This window comes from Theropithecus gelada, chromosome 5 (assembly GCF_003255815.1).
Source record: "Theropithecus gelada isolate Dixy chromosome 5, Tgel_1.0, whole genome shotgun sequence".
Classification (NCBI taxonomy): domain Eukaryota; kingdom Metazoa; phylum Chordata; class Mammalia; order Primates; family Cercopithecidae; genus Theropithecus; species Theropithecus gelada.
This window is the reverse complement of record NC_037672.1, coordinates 3,135,922-3,158,238: the sequence shown is the minus strand read 5'-3', so window position 1 is coordinate 3,158,238 and position 22,317 is coordinate 3,135,922. Positions and strand designations below refer to the sequence as shown.

The 22,317-nt window shown below is 43.6% G+C and overlaps 1 protein-coding gene and 1 non-coding gene across 2 annotated transcripts in view; one reads left to right on the top strand and one right to left on the bottom strand.

The window, feature by feature from the left end:
• The window catches only part of HTT (huntingtin), a 165,105-nt gene extending 143,140 nt beyond the window's left edge, over nt 1-21,965 (bottom strand). The window contains exons 1-2 of the mRNA XM_025385370.1: nt 21,570-21,965; nt 8,467-8,550 (exon numbers count right to left, since the gene is read on the bottom strand). Coding sequence (XP_025241155.1) covers nt 8,467-8,550; nt 21,570-21,808 — 323 coding nt within the window. The 5' untranslated portion in view covers nt 21,809-21,965. The remainder of the gene's footprint in view (nt 1-8,466; nt 8,551-21,569) is intronic.
• LOC112625590 lies at nt 18,115-18,176 on the top strand. Its single transcript, XR_003119674.1, has one exon. It is a non-coding gene; the product is annotated as a U7 small nuclear RNA (small nuclear RNA).
• Nucleotides 21,966-22,317: the final 352 nt, after the last annotated feature.

The window sequence follows — 22,317 nt, the reverse complement described above, 5'->3', positions numbered from 1 at the left end:
CATGAGCCACTGTACCTGGCCCTTCTGGTAACTCTGGATTCCATTTGCTTGTCATTTTCAAGTTTCCCAAGGTAGAAGCTGAGGTCATTGATTTGAAATCTTTCTTTACTAAAACAGGCATTTAATGCTAGAAATTTCCCTTTACTATACTATAACAGCACCCCACCAGTATAGACATCTATTGTTTTCATATCAGTCAATCCAAAAGACTTTCAGTTTTCCCTTTTGACTTCACTTCTGACCCATGGGCCACTTAGAAATGAGTTTTTCCACGTATCTGAGGCTTTTCCAGGTTATCTTCCTATAATATATTCCAACTTAATGATACTGAGGTCGGAAAACATACTCTGAATAATTTGAATGCGTTTAATTTTGAGACTTGTTTTATGGCCCAGCATCTGCTCTATCTTGGCAGACATTCTGTGAGCACTTGAGAGAGTGTCTCTTCTGCTGGTGCCGGGTGGAGTGTCCTGTAAATGCCAATCAGGTTGCATAGGGACAGTGTTGTTCAAGTGTTCTAGATCCAGATATTATGGCTACGTGTTCTACAAATCATTGAGAGAAGCTACTGAAATCTCTATCACTGTGGATTTGTCTGTGTCTACTCGTAGTTGTCAGGCTTTGCTTTGTGTATTTTAGCTCTGTAGTCAGGTGCATAAACATTTCAGCTTGTTATGCGGGGCTGATGAACGAATCCCCTCCGTTATTATGAAACGACCATCTCATCCTAGGCAATAGCCTTTGCTCTGAAATCCACTTTGTCTGATATTAACAGAAGCAGTCTAGCTTGCATCTAATTCTTGTAAGCACAGTGAACTTTCTGTTCTGTTACTTGTAGGCTATTTTTGCCTTTACATTTAGAATATGTTTCTTGCAGGCAGCAGCATATACTGGGTCTTACTTTTCCATTCAATCTGAAAAATCTCTTTTACATTTAATGTCCTTTTTGACATAACTAGGTTTAACTCTACCATCAAGCTCTTTCTTTCCTTTATTTGCCTCTTCCCCTATTTCTGGCTTCTTTGGGATTCACTATTTTTATGATTCTAATCTCCTTTTTTGGTTCATTAGCTGTAACTCCTTGTTGTGCTTTTAGTTGTTGCTTAATTGTTTATACTATGTACCTTTATCACAATCTATCTTAATGATATTATGCCATTTCACATGCAGCATAAATTAGTTTCCTGCAGCTGCTGTAACAAATTACCACAAATTGTGTGGCTTAAAACAAACAAACAAAAAATTTATTCTTTCACAGTTTCAGAGACCAGAGTCCAAAATTAGTATCAGTGAGCTGAAATTAAGGAACTGGCAGCACCACGTTCCCTCTGGAGTAGGCTCTAAAGGAGAATTGCTCCTACCTCTTCCAGCTTTGGTGGCTACTGCATTCCTTGGTCTATAGCTTCATCACTCCAATTTTCAAGGCCAGCACCTTCAAATCTTTCTGTTCTATCTTCACATGGCCTTCTCTGTGTATGTAAAATCTCCCTCTGCCTCCTTTGCATACACGTGATTGCATTTAGTGCCTACCCAAATCATCCAAGACAGCCCCCTCATCTCAAGATCCTGAATTTAATCACACCATGAAACCATTTTCCTTATAAAGTAATATTTACAGGTTCCAGGGATTAGGACCCGGTACCTTTTGGGAAAAGACGGGAACATTATTCTGTCCAGCACAAATACATGTCAATTTCTGCTCTTCCAGCCTTTATGCTATTGTTATACAATTCACTTCTACATGTTATAAACACTGAAATATATTATTTTTGTTGCAAACAATTAATTTAATTAATCTCTTTTTAATATTAGGCGGGGTCAGAGTAACGAAACTTAGTCTGGGGCTAGGCAGGCAAACCCTTCTGAGGACTCTACCTGCTGCTCTACGAGAGCTGAGGTTTTCCACTCCGACTTGTGTGATTAGAAATTCTTCTCGGCTCTGTGTGAGTTTCAGCAATTGTTCCTCCTAATCCTTTTAAGTGGTTCTACCTGCAGCCCTGGGTCATTTCCTCACGAGCATGTGCTCATCATTACTCAGCTACACACATGAGAGGGTACTGAGAGGGTACCGTGCAGTTCTCCGGCGTTCCCGCTGCAGCTCTCTTCCCTGGTATTCTTCCATACGGGCTGTAGCCGCCTTGCATCTCTGGACTCCCAGCTCTGCCTCCTCAACCCAGCAAACCACTGGCTCAGCCTCAGTTTCCTCTCAGTTTTCCCTCTTGCCATGGCCAGGCAGCAATGTAAGGAAATTGTAGGGCTCTCCACATTAATTTTCCTGTGATAACTACTCTTCTTTGCCTAATGCCCAATAACTTGAAAACCACTGTTATATATATTTTATCCACTTTCAACTATTTCAAGGCAAGAAGATAAATGCTGTCCTTGTTATTCTATCTTAGCTAGAAGCAAAAATCTTTCATTATTTTTTAACTGAATTTTTTAACACATTGTTAATATATTTTCCAGTCACAAATATAAATATCTATTGATCAGAAGTGGTGGCTCATGCCTGTAATCTCAGTGCTTTGGGAGGCCAAGGCGGGAGGATCGCTTGGGCCCAGGAATTCTAGACCAGCCTGGGCAACATAGCAAGATCCCATCTATAAAACATTTAAAACTTAGCCAGGTATAGCAGCACTGCCTAAAGTCCCCCAGGTACTCAAAAGGCTGAGGCAGGCCGGGCGCGGTGGCTCAAGCCTGTAATCCCAGCACTTTGGGAGGCCGAGATGGGCGGATCACGAGGTCAGGAGATCGAGACCATCCTGGCGAACACAGTGAAACCCCGTCTCTACTAAGAAATACAAAAAATAGCCGGGCGAGATGGCGGGCGCCTGTAGTCCCAGCTACTCGGGAGGCTGAGGCCGGAGAATGGCGTGAACCCGGGAGGCGGAGCTTGCAGTGAGCAGAGATCTGGCCACTGCACTCCAGCCTGGGCTACAGAGCGAGACTCCGTCTCAAAAAAAAAAAAAAAAAAAAAAGGCTGAGGCAGAAGGATCACTTGCACCCAGGAGTTCAGGCTGCAGTGGGCTATGATTGTGCAACTGCATTCAGCCTGGGTGACAGAGTAAGACCCTGTCTCTAAAAAAAAATTTTTTTAATAAAAAGTAAACAAGAAAAAAAAGTCTATGAATGTTAACTAACACTCTCTTGTATAAATGTATCTGGCCAGGTGCAGTGGCTCACGCCTCTAATCCTGACATTTTGGGAGGCCGAGGGGGATGGATCACAAAGTCAGGAGTTCGAGACCAGTCTGGTCAACACAGTGAAACCCCATCTCTACTAAAAATACAAAAAAGTAGCTGGGTGTGGAGGTGTGAGCCTGTATTCCAGGCTACTCGGGAGGCTGAGGCAGGAGAATCATGTGAACCCAGGAGGCGGAGGTTGCAGTGAGCTGAGATCACACCATCGCACTCCAGCCCAGGCAACAGTGCAAGACTCTGTCTCAATAAATAAATAAATAAATGTATCTTAATTTTTCAATCCCCCTTTTAGTGGTAAGCTATTAAGGTTATTTTTAATTTTCTAATGGGATGAACAGCACTGCACCAATATCATTACACACTTTCCTAGGGTAAGCGCCCTAGGTCAGACACATAATAATCTAAAGCTTTATGTTTTCCCAAATTGCCTTCTTAGAAGGTTGTATCACCTCTGACAAAAATCTGCATATTCTTAATGTTTGCCAACTTGACCCATAAAAAAGGTTCTTATTTTTGTTTTAGTCTCAGTCTACTGATTACTGGGGTCCTAATCAGCTTGAGTTGCTATAACAAAATACTACATATAGACTAGGTGTTTTAAACAACAGGCACTTACTCATCACAGTTCTGGAGGCTGGGAGTTGGAGAACAAGGTGCCAACGGGTTGACAGTCTTTTCTTAATGATTTATAATTGCTCTTTACACAGGCTAGTAACCTTTGATCTACATGCTGTCGATACTTTCCCCAAGTTCAATTTACTTTCAATTTTGTTGAAGGTGCATTTTGACATATTGAACTATATTCCAGTCAAAACAGTTTTTTCCTTTATAATGTTAGCCTTCCTCAAACTAAGATTACATTTTTTGAAGAAAGTATTTCATTTTTTCACATTTAGGTAATTAATCAGAATTTTATGCTTGTTTGCAATATGAGGTAGAGATATAATGTTGTCCCAAAGTCAGAGAAATGTATCATTTCCCTCATTTCCCTACTAATACAAATGTTACACCCATCATAAATCCACACAGATACACACACTCTTCTTTCTGTTCTATACCTGTTCTAATGTCCAATCACTATTTTAAGGTCACATATATCAAGTCTCACTATATTAGCATTGATTTCTTTTTTTCTTTTTTTTTTTGAGACAGAATTTTGCTTGTCACCCAGGCTGGAGTGCAGTGGTGCCATCTTGGCTTACCACAACCTCCACCTCCTGGGTTCAAGCGATTCTCCTGCCTCAGCCTCCCAAGTAGCTGGGACTACAGGCATGCGCCACCACACCCAGCTAATTTTTGTATTTTTAGTAGAGACAGGGTTTCACCACATTGGTCAGGCTGGGCTCAAACTCCTGACCTCAGGTGATCCGCCTGCCTTGGCCTCCAAAAGCGCTGGGATTACAGGCATGGGCCACCACACCGGGCCTAGTGATGATTTTAAGATATTCTTTGCAGTTATGTATTTATTCTTACAGTGAACAAGTTCAAAAATACCTCTACTAGAATTTTGATCAAGATTATTTTAAATTTCTGTGTTAATTTAGAGAAAAGTCAACTTAATGATATAAAATCTTCCTGTCTAGAAAGTGGTCACCTATATCTTTCAGAAACATTAACAGAAGTTTTTATAAAGTTTCTGCATATTTCTTATCAATTTCTTGGAATTCAATACTTCAGTGCTACTGTGAACTAGATCTTTAAACGTTACTGTTTTCTAGCTGATTTATGCTAATATATGGGAGATGGATGGATTTTTATATATTTATTTTTACCTAGCCACTTTATCAAAGTATATGGTATTAGTAAGAGGTTGCTCAAGTGAGCATTCCTGGGTATTCCCAAGAGAATACTTGTGAAAAATGTGTAGGCCCTACCTACTCAAACAGAATGCAGAAGTGTGTTTGGGAAAAAGGACAGTGAGGTACCTTCATTATTGTATTTTTAACAAATTTTCCAGATGATTTTGATGCTCATCCATACTTAGGAACCAGTAACTTAGACCTCTTTAGAGAGCTTAAAGCAGACTACATTTTCACAATATACATAAGGTTTTGGTTTTTTTGGGTTTTTTTTTTTTTCAGACAGAGTCTCACTCTGTCACCTAGGCTGGAGTGCAGTGGCGCAATCTCGGCTCACTGCAAGCTCTGCCTCCCGGGTTCACGCTATTCTCCTGCCTCAGCCTTCCAAGTAGCTGGGACTACAGGTGCCTGCCGCCACACCTGGCTAATTTTTTGCATTTTTAGTAGAGACAGGGTTTCACCATGTTAGCCAGGATGGTCTCGATCTCCTGACCTCGTGATCCACCCGCCTCGGCCTCCCAAAGTGCTGGGATTACAGGCGTGAGCCACCGCGCCCGGCCTACATGAGATTTTAAATGACTTCCTACATTGAAAACCTCAGAAGCTGCCATTTATATAACCTCATTGGAGACAAAAATCAGTCTAGCACAAAAGCTATAAAAAAGTTCCAAAGGTTTAATTATATTTTAGGGGAGTTAACAGGAAACAGCGATGATCAGTAAGTTTCCATAAAACATATTTATATAAAATATCACCTTTGGCTATATACCCTGAAATCCCTGCAAAGTACAGAGTGTATCCTATGAAACCATGGATAACCTCTCTGATCCCAAAAAATCCTTTTAACATGCTCTTCTGTAGAACAAGAAGCATAATGAACTCTCAGCATTACTCCATAAAAACAAGAGACAGACTAATGTGAAAACCATTAACAGTTATTATTTTGATTTAATATGGCAAATAGAACCACAAATCAATCTTAAGCTGTCTCAGCGTACTTTACTAATATGTGAATATGAGCCAACATTCCATGAATTCCATTTGAAAATTCTCAAAAGACAAAATGACAAGAATAAAGCCTGATGTACTCAGATCGGAAGAGATCTTGTTTCTGGGTCAATAAGCTTTCAGAGAGAAATTATATTCTCTGAGACCTGGATAGTGGAAATCAGATGAACAATCACCAAATGTTTGCCAAACATTTAGAGTCATCATTTCACAAAAAAAGTGAAGATGGCTGGGCACAGTGTCTCACGCCTGTAATCCCAGCACTTTGGGAGGCTGAGGTGGGCGGATCACGAGGTCAGGAGATCGAGACCATCCTGGCTAACACAGTGAAACCCTGTCTCTACTAAAAATACAAAAATTTGGCCAGGTGTGGTGGCGGGCACCTGTAGTCCCAGCTACTTGGGAGGCTGACGCAGGAGAATGGCGTGAACCCAGGAGGCAGAAACTGCAGTGAGCCGAGATGGCGCCACTGCACTCCAGCCTGGGCGACAGAGCGAGACTCCGTCTCAAAAAAACAAAAAAAGTAAAGATAACATATAGCTTTGGATGATGGACATCGCAATGGGATGTGCTTCCCGTTCAGGTGGCTAATGAACACATCTATCGCAGTTACTTCTTCACAGTGTTTCACATGCATCGTCTGATCCCACAAGAACTGTGTAACAAGGGATTACATTTCAAACATGAGCCAGTAAGGCTCAAACACGTTAAATCTTATCTAAAGTCACCCAGCTTACACAGGCAGCAGACGTAGAATTCAAACTTTTTTTTCCCTACTTTTATCATAGTATTGTATTCTACAATAGCATGCTAACTTAGAATTTTTATATTTTTATTTTCCGGACACATGCTCATTTGTTATTTCATTTTCTTCCCACAATATTTCTACAAATTAGACAGAAACAGAACAGATTCATACACAGTATTTCACAAACAGTAGAAATGAGTTAACCTCAAATGAAAAGGTTTTCTGAAATCACTTTGAAAGTCTATAATATAAATGCACAGAGGCATTAAAAATAAGCAGATCACCAAAAAAAAGACAAATTCTGTAGGATTCCACTTATATGAGGTCTCCAGAGCAGTTACACTTATACAGACAGAGAGTAGAAAGGGGCTATAGGAAAGGATGGATGATCGGGAGTTTAATGAAGACAGATGTTCCGTTTTGAGAGATGAAAAACTTATGAAGTAGATGGCAGTGACGGCTGTACAACATTACAAATATATATACCGAACTGTACACCTAAAAATGGTTAAGATAGTAAATGTTATATGTGTTTTACCACAATAAAAAGAAAACAGTGAAAAGCAATGGCCAAGAGGAAATTTTTTAAAAAAACAAATGAATCACCAGGTGCCATGGCTCACGCCTGTAATCCCAGCACTTTGAGAGGCTGAGGCGGGCAGATCACCTGCGGTTGGGAGTTTGAGATCAGCCTGATTAACATGGAGAAACCCTGTCTCTACTAAAAATACAAAATTAGCTGGGCGTGGTGGCACATGCCTGTAACCCCAGCTACTCAGGAGACTAAGGCAGGAGAATCGCTTGAACCCAGGAGGCGGAGGTTGCAGTGAGCCGAGATCACACCATTGCACTCCAGCCTGGGCAACAAGAGTGAAACTCCGTCTCAAAAAAAACTAAAAAAAAGAATCACCACACATTTTTGTCAGTACTAAAATCAAGATTATTTGTCTAAAAATTTTTTTCTGACTGACTATAAAGAGCTTTTTCTAGCTTCTACCAGGAGAATAACATGAATTATTTATTCCAAGGGAAAGTAAAGCAAGGTAACTATTTCACACACGCCCATCTGGGTAACAGAATTCAGATATCATAGGTGCATATGTCTCCTACTCAGCCATTGGAAACAGGCCTAAACATATTTACCATCTACAGCTGCTAGGAACAACGGTCAGAAGGATAGCCAAAAGCAAAGCAGCTACAAAAGAAGGTGCTGCTAGTTCACCCCAGTGAGAAAGATCAAGCAAGGAAAGCTGACCTCCAGTCAATGCCCCATGACCCCACTAATCCCAAAGCACAGAGGAGCGGGCTCCAGACACTGCTAGGAGCACCAGCACAACAGAACAGCAAACTGCAAAATAAGAGAGACAAAGTGGACCGCCTTGTGCTGTTCCCACTGTTACAACAAACGCAAAAATATCAAACCACACAGGATTTTAAAATAACTATAGTTGCTAAGGGTGTTAACTAAACATAAACATGTTGTTCAATTACCATAATGGTTTTAATTTTTGCATAAAAGATTACGAAAAGGGAACATTATTCATTTTAGTGTCTGGATATCCTTGTATATAGCCAGAAATATGGGGAAAGGGTCCTTCTTCAAGGATTTTTGAATCCATTTAAAATAACTGGGACACAGAATATTCTAGCCCATTAAGACTGAAAATATACAAAGTTCTTATTTTCTCTAGACAGTTCAAAGTGCAATTACCTGACAGACTGCGCCACTATGTTTTCACATATTGTCAGACAATGATTCACACGGTCTTTCTTGGTAGCTGAAAGTTCTTTCTTTCTAAAAATAAGAAAAAAGAAAAGGAAATGAATATGTGTTCAATTACCCACTCCACTTACTTCCACACCTCATTCATTCATTCAATGAGGGTTTCTCGACTACTACTAATAAACTGTTATACTCCATGCTGGGGGCAGAATGGGGATCTGGACAGGGAAGCACAGTGCATGAGTTCACCAATGGCTTTCAAGCTAACCTGCTCACAGAAAAAACAGATGATGTTACTAAAGCAGTTCATTTCCCCCATTTTATTTCATTTTACTTATTTTTAGAGTCAGGATCTTGCTCTACTGCCCAGGCTAGAGTACAGTAGCACAATCATGGCTCACTTTAGCCTTAAACTCCTGGGCTGAAAGGATCCTCCCATCTCAGCCTCCTGAGTGGTGGGGACCACAGGCATGCACCACTGGGCCTGGTTAATTTTTTTTTAATGTTTTGTAGAGACAGGGCCTCACTATGTTGCCCAATTGCTCAACCTCCTGGCCTCAAGCGATCTTCCCATCTTGGCCCCCAAAGTGCTGGGATCATAGGTATGAGCCACCATGACTGGCCTCATTTCCCCCATTAGAGAGAGAAGAAATTGAAGTGCCAACCATGACATGCCCAAGAACACACAGATTTGAAGTCATAGAGCCAGCATTTAAACCCAAGTCTTCTGGCTTTAAATCTCCTCTATATTTCACCAATACTCAGTTTCACGTTTGGATCATGTGTTAGCATCATTAAAGCCAAACTGCATCTTACAACCAATGGTATAGTTTGATTAGAAACTTTTTTTCTTTCACAGAAGATGATGGCAAAGATTACAAGAGAGAGGAAATTCAATTCAAAGAAACACAATATAATACCTACTCTATATACCAGGCTGCCTTCAATTCTCAAAATCGGTAACTGACTGCAGTCAACATACCACACAGACCTCAGTAAAACATAAACAATGGCTAACCGCTTCTATGTCCCCAAATAGCTAGGAATAAGCCTCCTATTAAGACTTCTCAGCCAAGCAAAAGGAGATAAACAGCCTGGCAAAGATGATCAGGCTAAAGGTGCCTCCTTCCCACCCAAACCTATGGCTTCAGCTGTCTTCACAACTGGCACTATCAAAATAAAGTAGAGAGGGGTGATGCAAAACATAGGACCAACTAAAAACAACTAAACTAAAAGACTACTAAGTTTTTGAGAAAATTATATTACCAAAGAAATAAAAAATCTAACTTAAAAACACCGCCTTGCTATCTCATTTTGTCCAATAAGCAACCTTGGAAGTTTAAGAAACTAAAACTAATTCCTTCCCCCATGGAATTTAGTTAGATGATGAACTGATAACTCAAACTGACTTGTTCTACATGAAAAGTAAGTATGGTAATTAAGTGAAAAATAAACCACCTTGCTCTGAGCAAGAACTGGAAAAACAGGATAAGAACAGTCCTGGCTTCTCAACCACTTTTGGTAAATGCAGTCACTTTAACTTCACCTTAAAAATTAAAACAAACGGCCAGGTGTGGCTCACGCCTGTAATCCCAGCACTTTGGGAGGCTGGGGCGGCAGATATCTGAGGTCAGGAGTTTGAGACCAGCCCAGTCAACATGGTGAAATCCCGTCTCTACTAAAAATACAAAAAATAACTGGGCGTGGCGGCTGGCGCCTGTTATCCCAGGCACTCGGGAGGCTGAGGCAGAAGAATTGCTTGAACCCAGGAGGCGGAGGTTGCAGTGCACCAAGATTGCGCTACTGTACTCTAGCCTGGGGGACAGAACAAGACTCTGCCTCAAAAAAAAAAAAATTAAACAAATCTCAGTCAGTCTCCTCTAATTGTGAAATCAAGGCATCTGCACAGGCACACAAGTATAAGGAGGGGCATGTAAACTCAAGGACACTACAGCATTCTATAATCACATTTTATGAATTATCAAAGAACTAATTCTAAAAATGGTTAATTTTATGGTATGTGAATTATAATTCTTTTTTTTTTTAGATGGAGTCTTGCTCTGTCGCCCAGGCTGAAGTGCAGTGGCGCAACCTCCGCCTCCCGGGTTCAAGCGATTCTCCTGCCTCTGCCTCCCGAGTAGCTGGGATTACAGGTGCGCACCACCATGCCAGCTAATTTTTGTAGTTTTAGTAGAGATGGCATTTCACCGTGTTGGTCAGGCTGGTCTCGAACTCCTGACCTTGTGATCCGCCCTCCTCGGCCTCCCAAGCGTGAGCCACCGTGCCTGGCCTAATCTCATTTTTTTTAAAGAATCTACAAATCTTGTCAGATCTTTCTCCAAGAGATCCAGAATCTGACCACTTACCATCAGCACTGCTACCAGTCACAAGACACCAGCATGTCTAGCTTTGATTACTTCAGTAGCCTCCCAGCTGGATCAGGGCAGACTTTTTTGAATTGAAGTTTTTTTAAGATAATTATTGGTTCACGTGCAGTTGTAAGAAATAACAGAGATCTAGTGTGCCCTTTATCCAGTTTTCCCCAGTGGTAACACGTTGCAAAACTATTTAATATGGTACATTATCACAACCAGAATATTGACACTGATACAATCCAGTGATCTTACTTAGATTTTCAAGTTTTATTGTTGTTCATTTGCGTATTTAGTTCTATACAATTTCTTTTTTTTTTTTTTCTTTGAGACAGTCTCGCTCTGTCGCCCAGGCTGGAGTGCAGTGGCCGGATCTCAGCTCACTGCAAGCTCCGCCTCCCGGGTTCATGCCATTCTCCTGCCTCAGCCTCCCAAGTAGCTGGGACTACAGGCCCCCGCCACCACCACGCCCGGCTAATTTTGCTTTTGCATTTTTAGTAGAGACAGGGTTTCACCGTGTTAGCCAGGATGGTCTCGATCTCCTGACCTCGTGATCTGCCTGCCTCAGCCTCCCAAAGTGCTGGGATTATAGGTGTGAACCACCACGCCCGGCCAATTTTTTGTATTTTTAGCAGAGACAGGGTTTCACCATGTTAGCCAGGATGGTCTCCATCTCCTGAACTCACAATCTGCCTGCCTCGTCCTCCCAAAGTGCTGGGATTACAGGAGTGCCCAGCCTTAGTTCTATAAAATTTCTATACACCACCACAGTCAAGACAAAGCATCTCTTTCCTTGGCCGAGTGCAGTGGCTCAACGTCTATAATCCCAACACTTTGGGAGGCTGAGGCCAGCAGATCACAGGAGGTCAGGAGTTCAAAACCAACCTGGCCATCATAATGAAACCCCATCCCTACGAAAAACACAAAAATCCTTGTAATCCCAGCACTCTGGGAGGCCAAGGTGGGCGGATCATGAGGTGAAGAGTTCAAGACCACCCTGGCCAACATGGTGAAACCCTGTCTCTACTAAAAATACAAAAATTAGCCGGGCATGGTGGCATGCACCTGTAGTCCCAGCTACTCAGGAGGCTGAGGCAGGAGAATCGCTTGAACCCCAGAGGCAGAAGCTGCAGTGAGCCGAGATCGCGCCACTGTACTCCAGTCTGGGATACAGAGTAAGACTCTGTCTCAAAAAAAATAAAATAAAATAAAATTAGCCAAGCATGGTGGTGTGCACCTGTAGTCCCAGCTACTCAGAAGGCCGAGATGGGAGAATAGCTTGAACCCAGGAGGCACAGATTGCAGTGAGCCAAGATCACGCCACTGCACTCCAGCCTGGGCAACAGAGCAAGACTCTGTCTGCAAAAAAAAAAAAAAAAAAAGACAAAGCATTTCTGTTACACGTATCCCCCTGTGTTGTCCTTTTATAACCACACTCACCTCCCTCTCTTTTCTCTCCTCTGCCACCCCTAACCTACTCTACAACCCCATCTCTAACCCCAGGCAACCACTAATCTATTCTCCATCCCTAAAACTGTGTCACTGCCAAAACGTTATATACATAGAATCATACAATATGTAACCTTTTGGGATTGGCTTTTTTCATTAGCATGACTTCACCTACACTGTTGCATGCTATCAGTAGATCATTCCTTTTTATTACTGAGTAGTTTAACCATTCACCTGTAGAAGGACATCTGAGCTGATTCCAGTTCTTAAGATATTATGGGTAAAGCTGCTATGCACACTTGAGTATAGGTATTTATGTGAACATGAAGGCTTCATTTCTCTAGGATTAATGCCCAGGATTGCAGGAGTTGCTGGGTTGTATACTAATTGTACGTTCAGTTTTATGAGAAACTGCCAAACTGTTTTCCAGAGTGGCCGTACTATATTATATTCCCACCAGCAATAAGTGACCTAGTTTTTCTAAATCCTCACCAGCATGTGGTGTTGTCAAAGTGATCTTTTCTTTTATATATACACATATATTTAGAGACAGGGTCTCACTCTCATGCCCAGGCTGTAGTGCAGTGGCACAATCATTGCTCGCTGCAGCCTCAAACTGCTGGACTCAAGCAACCCTCCAGCCTCCTCAGCCTCCTGGGTGGCTGGGACTACAGGCACACACCACTACACCCAGCTAATTTTTAAAAGTTTTTTGTAGAGACCTTATAGGTACTGCTATGTTGGCTACGCTGGTCCCCTGGCTTCAGGCAATCCTCCCACCACAGCCTCTCAAAGTACTGGTATTACAGGCATGAACCATTGCACCCAGCCAAAGTGATCTTTTAAAAACAAAAACTAAACTACTTGTTTTGACCACACAAGCTTATCTTGGTGCACAAGACCCTCATCTCTAACCTCTCATCTCTCGAAGCCTCATCCCCTATTTCTGTCCTTCATCTTACTTCAGCCACTGGCATCCTTCCTAGTTTTCAAACATGGAAAGCATTTCTGCCTTCTGTTAACTCTGCCTGGACCTCTCTTCTCCCGCTCCACACATGGCTTGCCCCCTTTCCACTCAAATGTCACCTTCTAACCACAGCTGTCCTTCGTACCCTAAATAAAACTGCATGTTGCCTCTCCCTTCATTCGGTTGTTTTTCCCCAAAGTGGATGCTCATGTCCTTCTGGTTCATCTAAGCGAGTCCCACTACCAATGGCTGGGAGCTCTCCGCAGGCTCACCTCAGCTCATTCATCACAGCTACACAAATGCTCAATGGCCCTACAGCAGACAAGCAAGGCCACCTCAGCTACACCTGGACACATACGAGCAACACAGGTCTTCCTCCCAAATGCTTGCATTGTTATTAGCAACAACAAAGGTAAGGTCTAAGCACCTACAGTGGAGCTTCCCAAACTCCAATGTGCATGTAAGTCACTCACTGAACCTGTTAAAACGCAGACTCCGATTTGTTAAGTCAGGCAGACAGAGTCTGCTTATGAGATCCCAAATGATACCAAACTGCTGTCCCTGAGACCTCACCGTGATAGCAAGGACCTATGGGCATATCATGTCTCTAACATACATTCTAGCACGCAAATTGATCCAATTTAATACATATGAAACAGTGCTTTATAAGGCATTTTATTTTTCCTCCTTGTTGTCTGAATAAGACTAAATGTTTTGAGTGTGGATCCATTCAAAGGTAGTTTACCAAGTGGTTGACTTATTTACAGGAAATGGAGGTGATGGGTATGGGGACCTCTCAGGGTAGAGAATTTGTCACCAGAACGTTGTACAGCCAGAATAATGCGAGACCTTTGCCTTTACATCTCCAAAAGTCCTCTTTTAAAAAGAAATTCTACAATATTACATAGCAATTAATAAGAATTACAGATACTGCTATGGAACAATGTCCATGACACATTGGTAAGTAAAAAAATATGTATGTAATGTGATCTCAGTCAAGCCAACAAAAAATGACATATTTAAAAGCTTGTATATGCATATTAAAATCTGGGGAGAAGACACAAGAAATACATTTGTTCTGAGGAAGTCAGACAAAGATGACAGACCTGCAAGAAGGGCTTTGTTGTTCATCTTCTGTGCTGCTTGGAGATGTTTTTATAACGTATATGTGTAACTTCTATAATTTTCAAAACTAGTTAATTAAAAAAAACAACAACAAAACAGCCAAAAAAGAAATGCTTTCTGGCTGGGATTAGTGGCTCACGCCTGTAATCCCAGCACTTTGGGAGGCCGAGGCGGGCAGATCACCTAAGGTCAGGAGTTCGAGACCAGCCTGACCAACCTGGAGAAACCCCGTCTCTACTAAAAATACAAAATTAGCCGGGCATAGTGGCACATGCCTGTAATCCCAGCTACGAGGGAGGCTGAGGCAGGAGAATCGCTTGAACCTGGGAGGCAGAGGTTGTGGTGACCCGAGATTGCGCCACTGCACTCCAGCCTGGGCAACAAGAGCGAAACTCCATCTCAAAAAAAAAAAAAAAAAAAAAATAAAAAAAAAAAAATGCTTTTCAAAGGTGGTCCTATCATATTTTAACCTAGGAGTGGGAAAATTATAACCTGCATATGGTTGGCCAGTTCAAAAGCTAAGAAAAGTTTTTACATTTTTAAATGATTGACCAAAAAACCCAAATAATATTTCATGACAGGTGAAAATTACACGAAATTCAAATTTCCTTGTCATTAATAAAATTATATTGGAACACAGACACTCATACATATTGCTTATGGCTATTTCACGCTACAATGGCAGAGCTGAGTAGCTGTGACAGAGACATTGTGCCCACACAGCCTGAAATACCTAAATCTGACCATTTACACAAAGTTTGCCCATGTTCAGAGATGGAAGACAATACTGTTAAGATGGTAATACTCCCCAAGTTGATCTACAGATTCAACACAATCCCTCTCAGAATCCTCCTTGGCTTCTTTGTAGAAATTGACAAGCTGATCCTACAATCCGTATGGAAATGCAAGGGACCCAGCACGGCCAAATCAATCTTGAGAAAGAACAAAGTTGGAGAACTCACATTTCATGAATTTAAATTGTGACACAAACTTCAGTCATCAAGACTGTATGGTACTGGCACAGGATCAACATAAAGACCAATAGGTAGAACTGAGAGTCAAGAAATAAATCTATACAATCAAGGACAATGAGTTTTCAACAAGGATGCTAAGACAATTCCATGGGGAAAGAACAGTCTCTTCAACAAACAGTGCTGGGACAACTGAATAACCACATGCAAAAGAATGAAGTTGGACTTCTACCTGAACCACATATAAAAATTAACTCAAAATGGATCAGACCTAAATGTAAAACTCTAAAATTCTTATTAGAAAACATACAGGTAAACCTTTTTGACTTTGGATTACACAATGATTTCTTAGATATGACACTTAAAGCATAGCAACCAAAGACAAACTAGATAAACTAGACTTCATCAAAATTAAAAACTTTCACACTTCAAAAGACACGATCAAGAAAGTAAAAAGACAATCCAAAGGAAGAGAGAATGTTTTCACAAATCATCTATCTGATAAGAATCCAGTATCCAGAATATACAAATAACTGTTACAATTCGACAATAAAAATACAAAGGGGAAAGAATGAGAACAAGGGTTTGCAAGTTAAGTGTAAGAAAGAGCCTGGGTTCTGACCGGGTGCAGTGGCTCACACCTGTAATCCCAGCACTTTGGCAGGCTGAGGCGGGTTGATCACCTAAGGTTAGGAGTTCGAGACCAGCCTGGCCAACATGATGAAACCCCGTGCCTACTAAAAATACAAAAATTAGCTGGGCATGGTGGTGTGCGTGAGCCTCTAATCCCAGATACCTGGAAGGCTGAGGCAGAAGAATCACTGGAACCTAGGAGGCGGAGGTTATAGTGAGCCAAGATCGCATCATTGCACTCCGGCCCGGGTGACAAGAGCAAAACTCCATTTCAAAAAAAAAAGAAAGAGCCTGGGTTCCTTAACTTATTGTTGAATTTCCCCAAACAGACTTATTTTTGTCTTCTGATAAGCTCTTGCTTGTTACCAGTTTAAGCTATTGCAGCAGGATTTTCTGTTACTTGCAGCTGAATACAAACCTAACTGATAATGCCAGCTACTGCTAAATAGTTATACTTAGCAGAGTTCAACAAGTACAGTTGCATCTGCATTCAAAATCCAGTCATTCCTCACACTGCCCACAGCCGGTACCCTGACAGAACCCACCACGCTTATCTGAGCACTGCAGTGGCTTCCTAACTGGTTTCTGCTTTTGTCCATGTTCCCCTTCACTCTGTTGTCAGCCAGAGTTCACTTAAGAATGAAATTCAGATCATGCTACTCCTCTGCTCTAATCCTCCAGTGACATCCCATCTCACTCACATAAATGCCAATATCTTTATTCCATCTACAAGGCAAGTAGTATTGGTCTGATATGGCACTCCCTTGACCTCTTGGACTTTACCTCTTACTACAAATGTCGCCCTCACTCAATTCACCCAACTAAAATGGCACCCTTGCTATTCCTCAAACAGGAAGACTTTGGACCTGTTCCCCCTATCTGGAATACCCCTACTCCATACACCTTTACGCTAGACTCTTAACTCGCCTGAGGTCTTTACTCAAAGCCATCATTTGGCCAGGCATGGTGACTCACACCTACAGTCCCAACACGTTGTGAGGTCAAGGTGGGAGGATCACTTGAGCCCAGGAGTTCAAGGCTGCAGTAAGCTACGATTGTGATGCTGCATTCCAGCCTGGGTTAAAGAGCAAGGCCCTGTCCCACCACTCCCCCCAAAAAAACAGATGTCACCTCAGTGGACCTTCCCTGAACACCCTATTTAAAATATCAACACTGGCCAGGCATGGTGGCTCATGCCTGTAATCCTAGCACTTTGGGAGGCCTAGGCAGGCCGATCACATGAGGCTGGGAGTTCGAGACCAGTCTGGCCATCGTGGTGAAATCCCGTCTCTACTAAAAATACAAAAATTACCCAGGCGTGGTCAGGCGCAGTGGCTCACACCTGTAATCCCAGCACTTTGGGAGGCCGAGGCGGGCGGATCACGAGGTCAAGAGATCGAGATCATCTCAGCTAACATGGTGAAACCCCGTTTCTACTAAATATACAAAAATTAGCCGAGCGTGATGGCACGTGCCTGTAGTCCCAGCTACTCGGGAAGCTGAGGCAGGAGAATCGCTTGAACCCGGGAGGCAGAGGTTGCAGTGTGCCAAGACCACACCACTGCAGTCCAGCCTAGCAACAAAGCAAGACTCTGTTTCAAAAAAAAAAAAAAAATTACAGGCCGGGCGCGGTGGCTCACGCCTGTAATCCCAGCACTTTGGGAGGCCGAGGCGGGCGGACCACGAGGTGAGGAGATCAAGACCATCCTGGCTGACACAGTGAAACCCCATCTCTACTAAAAATACAAAAAATTAGCTGGGCGTGGTGGCAGACGCCTGTAGTCCCAGCTACCTGGGAGGCTGAGGCAGGAGAATGGCGTGAACCTGGGAGGCGGAGCTTGCAGTGAGCCAAGATTGTGCCACTGCACTCCAGCCTGGGCGACAGAGCAAGACTCTGTCTCAGGGGGAAAAAAAAAAAAATTACCCAGGCGTGACGGTGCATGTCTATAATCCCAGCTAATCAGGAGGCTGAGGCATAAGAATCGCTTGAACCCAACAGGCAGAGGTTGCAGTGAGCCAAGATCACACCAGTGCACTGCAGCCTGGCTGACAAAGCAAGACTGCCTCAAAAAACAAAACAAAACAAAATAAAATAAAATAAAATAAAAATGTCAACACTTAGTGCCACAGTTTTTTTGGAAGTTGTCCAGCAGGCTTTCTGGGTTTTGCTGGAAAGCCCTTAAAAAAATTTTGTTTTAATAAAAATAAGTTAACAATTGATTAACCCTGACATTTCCCTATCCCCTTCCCTGCTTTGACATTCCTCCACTTATTAACATACTGTATATTTTACTTATCTATCTTGCTTATTGTCTATGTCCTTCATTAGAATGAAAGCTTCATGAGGGCACAGCTTTGTCTGCTCACTGCTGAGCCCTGCATCTAGAACAGTGCTAGGTACATAGTACATGTTTAGTAAATATTTACTGATGAATGAATAAAGTCAGGGAAACACCGGATAGGAATCTGAAGGAGAATAAGGAAGTGCCAGAAGCACGTATCAGTTGCCTCCTAATTACTGTGAGGACCCTCCCAAGCATGCTAGATTTGCTGAGACTGTGGCCAGCCCCACACGGAACTCCCACATCCTGTATGCTGAGCAGAGCACATACGCTCATACTTAGACTGAGGCCCATGCATGGCATGACACCACAGTTCCACACAAAAGAGCAAGAGCCATAAAAACAGATACTTTCTAAATTGTTTTAGTCAATCTTACTTTGAGAAGAGGATTTTTTTGGCTGAAGCACATGAACAGAAATGCCAAAATCCAAACTTTGTGAGCAGTGTTTGTTACTCAAAATTAGTGAATACCTCCTTTCTCAACAGCAAAATACATACAAATATGACAAATATGCATTTTATTTAAAATAACTATAAATAAACCTAATGCAGTTGATTTCAGAGAATGCTAAGAACCTTTAAAAGTTATTATTCTAGCCAGGGGCAGTGGCTCACACCTGTAATCCCAGCACTTTGGGAGGCCGAGGTGGACGGATTACGAGGTCAGGAGTTCAAGACCAGCCTGGCCAACATGGTGAAACCCCATCTCTACTAAAAATACAAAAATCAGCTGGACATGGTGGTGGGCACCTGTAATCCCAGCTACTCTGGAGGCTGAGGCAGGAGAATCATTTGAACCTGGGAGGTGGAGGTTGCAGTGAGCCAAGATCATACCACCGCACTCCAGCCTGGGTGACAATGTGAGACTATATCTCAAAAAAAATAAAGAAAAAAAATTATTACTGTAAACTACTTTTATTTTTACAGCATTTTAAATCTATCTTACAATATGCATAGATTATATCTGGCAGGATACAGGAGGAACTGTAATAGTGCTTGTTCTTGGGGACAAAGTCAGGTACTCAGATGAAAGGGGTGGAAGGAAGATATTTTAAGTATTGCTCTTTTGTAATTACGGAATTTGTGTCATGTTAATGTATTACTTATGCAAAAATAATAATTTCTTTTTTTTTTTTTTTTTTTTTTTTTTTTGAGACAAGAGTCTCGCTCTGTCACCCAGGCTGGAGTGCAGTGGTGCAGTCTCAGCTCACTGCAGCCTCTGCCTCCGGGTTCCATCGATTTTCCTGCCTCAGCCTCCCAGGTAGCTGGCGTTACAGGCACGTGCCACCATGACCAACTAATTTTTGTATTTTTAGTAGAGATGGGGTTTCACCATGTTAGCCAGACTGGTCTCGAACTCCTGACCTCAGGTGATTCGTCCGCCTAAGCCTCCCAAAGTGCTCGGATTAAAGGCATGAGCCACCTTGCCAGGCCTGATTAAATTTTTAAAATAAGGTAATCATATATTACCTTAAAATAAAGTAATGAAACAAAATCTATCTCCTTTGTAAAGGCAGCAAAGGAAATTTCTTGATACCCATATTTTGAAGATAAGCAAACGCAGGTTCTATCAAATCAGCATAGGAAAGAGACGGCATATTTTCAGAATGATCAAGTGTCTGAAGCAGCCCAGCAGAAAGGTCTTCCTTCCCATCAGGAGCCCAGTTTAGTGTTTACACAAGATATATGCAACGTGTGAACTTCTATGACACCTACCTCCTAGAAAGGCACTACAGTAAATTTCTGGAAGGATGAGAAATTACTTACTGAAGAGATAAGCCAAATTGTTTAAAAATTTCTCTAAATATCCAAAAAGTTTTTCCATCCTTTAGAAGAATTTATTCCTAAATTTTATTCTAACAAATAAGCTAACACTGCTCTCCAAATCCTCCTCTTCTAATTAAAGTTTCAAGACAAGGCAAGGATCATAACAGAAACAAAGAACAAGAAATATTACTAAAAATTAATCAGTCTTAATAGAGATATTCTTATCAAATGCCATCTGATACACGTCCAGATCGGAAATAGAACACTGAGAGGTAAGAGAAAGGCCTGAACTGCAGCGGAGTACTTCCTAAATCCTGCTAAACACTCAGCACACACTCCCACGTCCTGGGGTTCCGCTAGATGTTTTAATGGTCTCTTTTTCTGTTTCAAAAATTCTCCCCAAGAACAAGCAACAGAGACCTCTAGCTTCCAAAAAGTAACAAGCTGTCAGCAATGAGGCAAACAGAAACCCTTTCACTGGCACCTCTGAGATGTCCACGGAGTCTGCAGACCTCCCATACTCTGGCAAGCCTGCCTGCAATACTGGTAAAATGTATACCTCATTCATCCCTCGGCAATTAACCTCCCCCTCAGCAACGTGTTAGTTTTATTCCCAACACAAATAGGCAATAAACTTCAATCAACTCTTCCTAATATTTAGGATAATTTTATTAATACCACGTAAGTTCAGCACTTACTTGGCAACCACAACTCATTCAAATGCCTGCACACTAACTTGCGCTTAGATGAGCAGGTCTCTTAGGTGGTGCTTAAAATCGTGTTACTACCACCGCGATCATGAACTAAATGAAATGCCCTGAGAATGTAGGAAGAGCCTCAAATCTCAGGCTGTTTTAAGTGCCACTTGGAAAATAAATCTCCCATTGGACGCGCCCTCACTCCCCGCCCCCCCCCCCAGCCACTCCCGCCGAGGCGTCCTAAAAGCATTATGTCATCCACTGCCCCCACATCTCTCCAGCTCCAAACCCCGCCTCCTCTCGAGGTGTCCCGCGCCCCCAGCCCTCTTCCCTTTCTGACTAGATGAGGGAAGTGGCCCTGAGCAAATCTCGGCTCTTCCAAGTTCTCTTCACAACACAGTTAAACCCCCGCCCCAGTTTCTCGCAAATAAAAAGAAACAAGTTTTCGCCCCAACTCTTCGCACCCTGGGAAGGGCGAGAGGGCTGAGGCCGTGACTCCCCTCCGTGAATTCAGGACAGGTCCCAACGAGGCTCTGCCTCCCCTCGCGGGAGGACAAGACCCAAGTGCGGGACCGGGGCTGAAGTGGGGGAAGGTCTCGCCGCAGGAGGGGGCGGGTGTCCCTCATGGGCTCTGGGTTGCTGGGTCACTCTGTCGCTGCGGGGCCGGGAGGGTTCGTGTCGCCGGCCCGCAGGCTGCAGGGTTCCGCCATCCCCGCCGTAGGCTGGGACCCGCCGGGACAGGGAGCTGCAGCGGGCCCAAACTCACGGTCGGTGCAGCGGCTCCTCAGCCACAGCCGGGCCGGGTGGTGGCGGGGGCGGCGGCGGGGGCGGCTGCGGCTGAGGCAGCATCGGCTGTGCCTGCGGCGGCTGAGGAAGCTGAGGAGGCGGCGGCGGCGGCGGCGGCGGCGGTGGCGGCTGTTGCTGCTGCTGCTGCTGCTGCTGCTGCTGCTGCTGGAAGGACTTGAGAGACTCGAAGGCCTTCATCAGCTTTTCCAGGGTCGCCATGGCGGTCTCCCGCCCGGCTGGGCAGTCCCCGGAGGCCTCGGGCCGACTCGCAGCGCCGCTCAGCACCGGGGCAATGAATGAGGCTCTGCGCCGCGGGTAAAAGCGGAACCGAAGCGGCCGTCCATCTTGGACCCGTCCCGGCAGCCCCCGCGGCGCCTTGCGTCTCAAGACGCTGCGCCGGCGGAGGCGGGGCCACGCCGGCCAGCATGATTGACAGCCGTAGCCTGCGGACTCTGCCAATGACTGGCCAGGGAGCCAGCCAGTCCCTGCGCCCGCATGTTCTGCCTCACAGAGCCACCAAGGCCTCTGACAGCGCAGCGCCCCACCAGGGCGAAGGAGCAGGGCTCAACGGACAGGGGACGGGGCGTGGCAAGACTGTAATGGGGTGGGGCGAAGCTGTGAAGGGGCAGGGCTAGGCGGGACGCGGAAGGGACGGGGCCGGACTACATGGTAACGAGAGGCGTGGCGAGGCGGGGGCGGGGCACAGCAGGCAGGGCGCCTGAGGGGCG